General features: G+C 34.7%; 1 protein-coding gene across 8 annotated transcripts in view; it reads left to right on the top strand.

Moving 5' to 3' along the window:
• The window catches only part of ipo8 (importin 8), a 29143-nt gene extending 24740 nt beyond the window's left edge, over positions 1-4403 (top strand). For 7 of the 8 annotated variants that reach the window (XR_015482037.2, XR_015482038.2, XR_015482035.2 and 4 more), the window contains exons 23-25: positions 363-584; positions 1020-1149; positions 3797-4403. Coding sequence is in view for 4 of the 8 variants with exons in the window: in XM_087246759.2 (XP_087102885.1) it covers positions 363-584; positions 1020-1149; position 3797 (353 nt within the window). In the remaining 4 variants the exon portion in view is untranslated. 8 annotated transcript variants of the gene reach the window in all.
• Positions 4404-9395: the final 4992 nt, after the last annotated feature.

Raw genomic sequence — 9395 nt, forward strand, 5'->3', positions numbered from 1 at the left:
TTCCAAAATGTTGCTCTTAGATTATCCACTTTTCCCCTTATTTTTAGCTTCATCCTATTATATATATATTAATTCTGTAAATGACTAGATTAAGACATTCAAACTGTTGATCTCTATGTGAATAGATGCATGAATACAAGGATGGATGGATAGGTAGATAGATAGATGCATGGATACATAGATGGATAGATGCATAGATAGATAGATGGATGGAAGGATGGGTGGGTGGACGGATGGATGGATGGACAGAAATCTCTATATTTAGACCTTTACTTGACAAAGATCTTCATTGCTAAACCTCGTCTGTTCTCTGCTCTGGTATCAGTTTATAGAAAATCATCATAATTTGCTGTGTTTTCCAGAGGAGATTCCTAGCGATGAGGATGAGGTCGGCGAGAAAGGAGTAGCCCTGCAGCCATCCGTCGCTCCCACAGGAAACGACAACGAGGATGACGATGATGAGGACGATGATGAATACTGGGACGACGAGGGTCTTGAAGGGACCCCATTAGAGGAGTACAGTACGCCACTGGACTGCGACAACGGAGAGGATGAATACCAGTTCTTCACCGCCTCCCTGCTCCGTACGCTCATTTATTTTAAGTCCTTAATAAACCCTGCACGCACATTTACATGATACATCCATTACATTATCAGATGTGTCACACTCTGGCAAATCTGCATAGGGCAGCTCCACCCACAGTGAAATCTCATTTGTCTAAAATCCGCCTCCAGAAAAATGAATAATAAATAAATGGCTAGTTGATTAATAATACCACCATTTTAGGCATGATATTAAATTTATATGAATGCATTAAGGCCACCAGGATTTTTTATAATTACTATTCTTTCTTCCACCCCACTAGTTGAAAAAGTCCTGTAGTGTTTCAAATAGTTTTTTTTGAAGTAGTTTAATTAACTTGGTTATAGAAAATGTTCTGCGTATTTGTTGTTATATATTCATTTCAATCTTATCATTTATTAAGCATTAAATTAAACAAATTTTTTTGTCGTTGCAGGTGTTCAGAGTTCAGATGCAGGCTGGTATCAGTCGCTCACGTCTCCTCTGAATGAAGACCAGAGGAAGCAGCTGCAGGAGATCTACAACCTGGCGCAGCAGAGGAGAAGCACAGGAGTCAAGGGACTGTGGTGAGTGACGCCGATCACTGGTTAACAAACACTGCGTTAATCCTTGTGTGTTGCTCAAATTAACTACCCTTTCATTATGTTTGACTTCCTATTGACTTCCATTATATCCACATTTTTTGATTGCAAAGCCATGGCACCAAATAATCATGCATTATTAATTGTTGGTAATTTTTACTGTTGATCATCAGTTGGCACCATTCACTATTTAGTTAGGCCTGTTCAAAAAGTTTCTTGCTTTAATATGGAGTTCTATGAATTTAAAAAAATCAGTTGTAAAATCACTTTTTTGACCTCTTCCTAACATGAAAACCACCAACTATCAAGATTGCATGATTATATGGTGTCAAGGCATTGCAATCAATATACTTATAATGGAAGTCAATGGGGCAAAAGCGCCACAAACATAATGCAAGGGTTGAACATTTGCCCAGAGTGTATTGAGTTTTAGAAAAATTCCAAAGCATTTTCCCAAAATATGTGTGTAAATAAGGTTTGTCACCAGAAATCATCCCATTTTCTGTAACACTGAGAAATTTTTGGCCAAATTAAACCTCAAAATCAACACACAAAGGTTAACCCACATGAGACTGAGCTTCACTTTTACAGTGTGATAATGGCGTATTTACTATGTACAAAGCACGAGAAATTGGCATCATGAGAGATTTGTGCTGTTAAAACAGTGATCTTGTGTAATCCTACCGTTCCAATCAATTTAAAAATAATATTTTATTCCTGAAATGGTAACAGAACTTTCAGCAGCCATTACTGCAGTCTGAGAAGCATCAGTCTTCATTTAACATTAATATTACATTATTTGAATGGTGAGGCTAAATATTTCATGCTACAACCACTAAACTCAGATCAGACTGTCAGAGTTTGCTGTAGGCTTTCTAAACGATTGGCCATGTTAATTCATGTTAGAAACCTGTTAGCGAATTTTGTTAAGAATTTATGTTAACCATTTTTGAAACCTGCAAATCTAGCAACAAACATATTAGTTTAAAAAATGCCAGACAGGTTAGAAAACATCTCAACTACAAGCTTAGTTTAGTAATTCAGGCTAACAGTGTGCTAAACATGCTAGGAACATGTTAGCAATGTGTTAATTCATGTTAGAAACCGGCTAACAGTTTGCTAATCTTGTTAACAATATGTTAACGATTTTTGAAACCTGCAAAGCTAGCAACAAGCTTATTAGTTTTCGAAAAAATGCTGAACATGTTAGAAAACATGTAAGCATTAAGCATATTACATTAATTAGGGTTAGCAATGTGCCAAACGTGTTAGGAACATGTTAGCAACGTGTTAATTCATGTTAAAAACAAGCAAACACCTTGCTAATCTGGTTGACGATATGTTAACCATTTTTTAAACCTGCAAAGCTAGCAACAAGCTAATTTGTTTTTAAAAAGAAAATACTAAACATGTTATAAAACATGTTAACAACAAGCTTATTTCATTAATTTAGGTCAACACTGTGCTAAACCTGCTAGGAACATGTTAGCAATGTGATTATTTATGCTAGAAACATGCTTCTACATTTTTCTAGCATAAATGATCACGTTGCTAACATATTCCTAGCATGTTTAGCACAGTGTTGACCTAAATGAATAATCAACAAGCTAATTCATACTATCGCTTATCATACTTTATTGCTAACCCTGCTAAAATGAAGCTGTATGTTAATCCATGGTGGTAAACAATTTAATATATTAGACACATGCTAATTCATGTTAGAAACATTAATTAATAGTAGCTATATGATGTGATAAAAAACATATTTAAACATTTGTATCGTGTAGTTAAACATTTAAAAACAATAAATCATGTTTCCGGTTAGCAAGACGTTAAACATGTTAACAAAAGGCTAATTAATGTCAATAATGCGTTAACCATGTTAGAAACATTAACAACATGCTAATGCATGTTAGAAACATGTTAGCAGTATATACTTAAAATTGCTAATATATGGGTACAGCATGTTAATTCAGGTTAACAATGTGCTAAACATGCTAGGAACATATTAGCAATGTGATAATTTATGTTAGAAACATGCTGACAACATGTCAATTCATGCTAATGCTTATCATACTTTAATGCTAATCTGCTAAAAAAGAAGCTGTTAATTCATGCTAGTAAAATATTTCACATTTTAGATGCATGCTTATTCATGCTAGCAACATTAATTAATGGTAACAATACGTTAAAACATACTAGCAACATGTTAAAACATGTTAAAATCATGTGGTAAAATGTAAAACCAATAAAACATGTTTCAGGTTAGCGAGATGTTAAACATGCTAAAAACATGCTAATTCATGTCAATAATGCGTTAACCATGTTAGAAACATGTTAGCAGTATATGCTTACAAATTGCTAATTAATGGTGAAAACATGTTAATCATGCTAATAGTTTTAACATAAAACGTGTTAGCATCAAGGTAAAAATGCTATTTCACTTTAGCACACTGTTAAACAAGCCAGCAACGTGACTTTCTCCGACTTCCCTCAGGAAAACCTTCAAACTTTGAGGTTTTCAAAAGTTGTTTTAAACTTTCAGACTTGGCTATCAACATCAAAGATAGTCATCTTAACTACTCTAGACACTCCTGAAATAATTGGAGGTCATCTCATCCTCTCTCCACAGAGACGTGTCTGTTGTTCAGAGAGATCTGACACTTTGGATTTGGGTCTGCAAGGAGCTCAGACAGCGGAAACAGCCTGAACTCTGGATGCATTTCAGTCAGGACGGGTGGCATCTTTAACCCAGGACCCAAAGCAAACTCTTCAGATTCAAGACTCTTAGCAGGAACTGGTCAGAAAGGACTCGATGAGGTCAAAGAGGTTACTCTGGGTCCCTCAAACCTGTGTGTCTGCACATCTGTAAAGAACTGTGTGTGTGTGCAAAAGGATGTGTGTGTGTGTGTGTGTGTGTGTGTGTGTGTGAGTAATTGAATGTTATATATTCTATTTCTCTCAGTCTCTCCTCCATTTTCTACGAGTCAGTAAGAAAACAGTGAGGATGGACTAATATCGCTTCAGACTGACGCTCAGATGGAGGGATTTGCCATGTTGGTCAGTGCCTTCAGAGATGCATAGGCATTTTTCTGCCCGAACAGATGAAATGTTGCACTGGCTTGATGTCAGAAGGACGATGTTTATAGCTGTCACATGTTTGTATGTTTCAAAGTTTGTTTTTGTAACGGTCAGTTTTCAAAATTAACTTAAGTCATAAAGGTTAATATAACACTGTGCTTTTCACTGGTTTTTAATGTGATTATGCAGTCATATTATCATCTGGTCGTATATTTTCTGTGCTGAATCTTTAGCATATTTCACAGCTGAAGGCAAAATTATTAGCCCCAAGTATTTCCCAAGTGATGTTTAACAGAGCAAGGACATTTTCACAGTATTTCTTACCTTTTTTTATTTAGTTTAGCTGGAATAAAAACATGATTAAGCATATATATATATATATATATATATATATATATATATATATATATATATATATATATATATATATATATATATATTTATTTATTTTTTTTTTTTTTAAGGTCAAAATTATTAGCCCTGTAATTTTTTTCAATTGGCTACGAAAAAACTACTGTCCAGTGACTTTCCTAATTAACCCAATTAAGCCTTTAAATTGCACTTTAAGCTGAATTTTGGTATCTAGCAAAATAACTTGCCAAAGTAAGTAGTTATTATAAATTTATTAAAACTATTTAGATGGATGGATGGATAAATTGATGGATTTATGGATAATCGGATACATAGAAGGATGGATGAATGGATGGATGGATGGTTAAATGGATGGATGGATAGATGGATAAATGGGTGGATAGATAGATGGACGGACGGATGGATAAATGAGTCGATGGATAAATGGATGGATAGATATATAGATGGATGGATAGATGAATATATAAATTGATGGATGGATGGATTGGTGGATGATGGATGGATAGATTGGTGGATGGATAGATAGATGTAAATATGGATGCATAGATACATAGGTGGATGAAAAGATTCATAGATGGACAGATAGATGCATGGTTTAGATCAGGTGTGGGCAAACTCGGTCCTGGAGGGCCGGTGTCTTGCACAGTTTAGCTCTAACACTAATTAAACACACCTGAACATGCTAATCAGTGTCTTCAAGATCATTAGAAATCTATGATCAGGTGTGTTTGATTAGAGTTGAAGCTAAACTGTGCAGGACAGCGGCCAGGACCAAGTTTACCCTCCCCTGGTTTTGATAATGCATGGGAGGATGGATAAACAGATAGATGGTTGGATAAATGAATGGATTGGTGGATGATGGATGGATGGATGAATAGATTTGTGGATGGAAAAACGGATGGATAGATGCATAGGTGGATGCAAAGATGCAAAGATGGATTGATAGATACAAAGATGGATGGATAGATGGATATATAGATAGATAGATGGATTGGTGGATGGCTAGATGGATGAAAAAATGGATAGATGCATGAATAAATCGATGGATGTATGGATACAGTATGGATGCGTGGAAGGATGGATGTATAGATAGAAATGTGGATGGATGGATAGCTAGATACATAGGTGGATACGATAGATCAGTATTGCTCAGTATTATAATATTTATTAAACATTTAATTATTTATCATGTGCACCTTGCAATAATACACATGAAATCATTTAAATAATGAAATGTATTCTTTCTCAGGTTTTGCTGTTGCTACACCACAGACAGTGGCTGGGGAGGATTTAAAAGTGCTCGATTGTCATGAAAATAGTTGCAGAATGCAGAAATGCAGCATCAGCAGTTGTCAGTTGTGCTGTTCAGTCTGGATGTGAGCGTGAGCTGACCACAGGGAGCCTCCAGATGTCTTTAAACAGCCCCCCAGAAGGGCCATTTGAACATTTCTCGCATAAAAGACGGATCATGTTTAGCCAGATGTTCAGCCATCACCGTATCTTTAAAAGTGCGTTTATCATAATGATTCATTATCCCCGTCTTCCTGTTCCATTAGCAAGTCCAATTTGCTCATGACTGGTTGTGTGTGGAAGCGCAGGTCACGGTCAAGGCAGAGCAATCATTGTGTGAAATATCCCACAGCTCTTTATTGATTTCCAGCCTGCGCTCGCGCTCATGCACTCCATAATTTGCATTTATCTCTCGCTTTCTCTCCTCCAAAATGTCACCTTGGTAGTCATGGTTTCTGCCAAAATATTTCACTGTAACCACAACACATTGTGGAAATTCTTATGAACAGTGTAAGGAACTTTCAGGTTCTTGTTTTGACATTTAGTTTAATGTATATTTGTTTACTACAGTTTATACAAAATTTAAATTGGAATATGAAGCATAATATATTTTTATTTGTTTTATAACTTTGTATATATTAATTACGTTTAACAAATGACATATAGGATGAATTGTTGATTATTTTGACAACAAATATGGCACATATTCTTCAAATTTCACCATTAATGTTAACAGCACCAAAGTGGTTGACTATTATATTAAATTGCCATGAGCTATATTTTGCTATTGTTCTTTTGGCTATTATCAGCTATTGTATATGATTATTATTATTTAGATATTTAAATCACATAATTAAAATTTGGTATCAACTAATACCTGCAAACCAATTTTTACTGGTAAATTAGCTAGTAACATTACTATCAAAGACGTGTGTGCCCTGACGTGTTGCTATTTTCAGACTAGCGCAATCCTAATTTTTCTGTTTTTCACCAAGTAGCAAATCCATTTTGTGGACTCATGGGTGTTTCAGTCTAGAAAAGAGGTTTGTAAAGGCATATTGTTGGCGCGTTGCTATTTCGAGGAATTAAAATAGACTAAAGAAGCATGAAAGCAGGTTTAAAGCTGAAAGCAGGTCTAAACTCCAGCGCAGAGTGCGTTAGTTGTGCGCCTCGCTTACACATTGCTTAATATACACAGGATGTACAGCAATACACAAATATCTTTACAAATATAAGAGAATTAAAGGGATAAAATATTACATTTTTTTTGGTTTTCTATAAATAAGAAAACCACTGCCTCCATGCCTTCATCTCGGGGGGCTTTTTTTTTTTTTTAGTTTATGTACAACAACTTGCTTCTGTATAATGTTATTCTTATTAGCAGTATCATTTATTATATGCATATTAATATTTGTTTTATTTAAAACAAGCTTAGATTTGTCCACCTGTCTGTTTTGGACCATATGAGGCATAGGACGTGTGTTTGGATATAACTTTTTTTGACCACACTTCATTGTTATTGTTCATTTATTAGTTTGCTGGAAATTAGAACTGAATTTAGAAATAGTTATGAAACAAATCTTTGCGCTTCACAAACGAAATCACTTATATAGGCTAATGATGTCTTCAGGGGAGTGCATACAACGTTTCCTTATCCACAAAAGAGAGAAAGAGAAAGTGAAAGGCCGATTGGAGAAGGCTTGTTGTTCTTGCGCTGTACATGCTCCGTTTAACTGTTTTCTCTCTATTGAAGCGTTCAGTTATTACACTTACAAAGTCCGCCATATAAATGGCAAAAGCGACATGGCACGACACAACGGACTCTTAAAGGGAACGGGAGATGAGACTCTGATTGGTTTCTTCTCAAAACACACCTATAACTCATTGAGATGTAATTTAATTGCATCTTAATGAGTTATGGGTGTGTTTTGAGATGATACTCGTATGCTTCTATAATTAAGAGAATAAGCTCAACCCTGTTAGACCATGCGCCATAGTGCATTTTTTTCTGTCCTTAATATGGCAAAAGTAGATTCGGACACGCCCTTAGTGCTTTTCCAATGTGCACTTTAGACTTTGCACCTAGATTGTTAAAATAGAGCCCTTAATGTTTGATCATTAATATTTAGCAGTATAACAATAATAAACAATTGCAAACTAGACAGGTAAATTACTAATGAAACATATTTTACTGTAGTCATATTTGTTTTCTCCATGATAGAAAAATGGTTGCTATTACAGTATATAAATTTATATTGCAGATAGATAAGGTAAATAAAGCAACCAAAAACTTATTGTGCCTTCAAAAATGGGCCAATAGGTGCGTAGACAAAAAAAATCCCAAAAGTATGAAACGACTGAAGAAAAGTCTGCACACTCTCAAACAACAAAAAACCAAAAGTTTCAAAAACCTTTTTTCAGTAAACTGCTTGTCGCTTCATTTCACTGGTGTCCCTTTGGTTTTTGGTGTTTGAGAGTACGGAATTTTCTTCAGTCATTTATTGGTTTAGAAATAGTTAGTCAGTTAGTTAGTTATATGTTTATTTGTCCCTATAGAGAAATTTCATTTGCAGTGCACAGCCAGAGACATCTGATAGTCCACATTTGGCATTTATATACAGTAAATAAATCATATAAAAACATGGTACCACTACTCTAAATGAATATCTGGTATACTGGCCATCAACTGCTACTGGGAGAGGAGGAATTAAAAACTAAACTGCTTGAGGTATAAATGATCATTTTGTCCTTTATTTTTACACATCTGAGAACACAATATCGACAACTCGATGGTATCAATTGGAAGGTGTATGACAAAGGATGCCTCTTATCATTGACAATCATGATAGCCTTATTTAGTACTCTTTCTTTGTCTACACTATTAATGCTCTTTAGTTTTATTCCCAACATATTACTGGTTGCTGTTACCACAAATATAAGGTAAACACTAGTATAAAAAGTGAAATAATTAATTAATTATTACAATGTCATAACATTTCTTATTCTATTAACATTAAGTATGAATAGTCTTGTAAAGCATTTATTAATCATAGTTCAATAATAATGCATTAATAAAATCTGCAGTGGTGTTTGTTAACATTTAGTGCACTGTGAGTTAACATGAACTAACGTTATTTAACTTCAATAATATTAACTAGCATTAACAAACATGAATAAACAACATAATAGATGTATTACTGATAGTTTGATCATGTTAGTAAATAAATTATACAACTATTGAACCATTAAAACTAATAATAATAGTAAAGTTAAAAATATTTATCACAATAATATCATAATATTTTCTATCCTCCCCACTCGTTCCCATTTGTTTCTCTTTCCATCTGTTTTTTATTCCCTCTTTCTCACACAGCTCATTTCTCTTCATTTACATCTCTCCCTCTCTCTCAGAATGTTCTGCGCATGCGCTGGTAGGCGGGTTGCATAGATTTCAACACCTTATACACAGCCACACTCGCTGATATTAC

Source organism: Danio rerio, chromosome 4 (genome assembly GCF_052040795.2).
Source record: "Danio rerio strain M-AB ecotype USA chromosome 4, GRCz13ab, whole genome shotgun sequence".
Classification (NCBI taxonomy): Eukaryota; Metazoa; Chordata; class Actinopteri; order Cypriniformes; family Danionidae; genus Danio; species Danio rerio.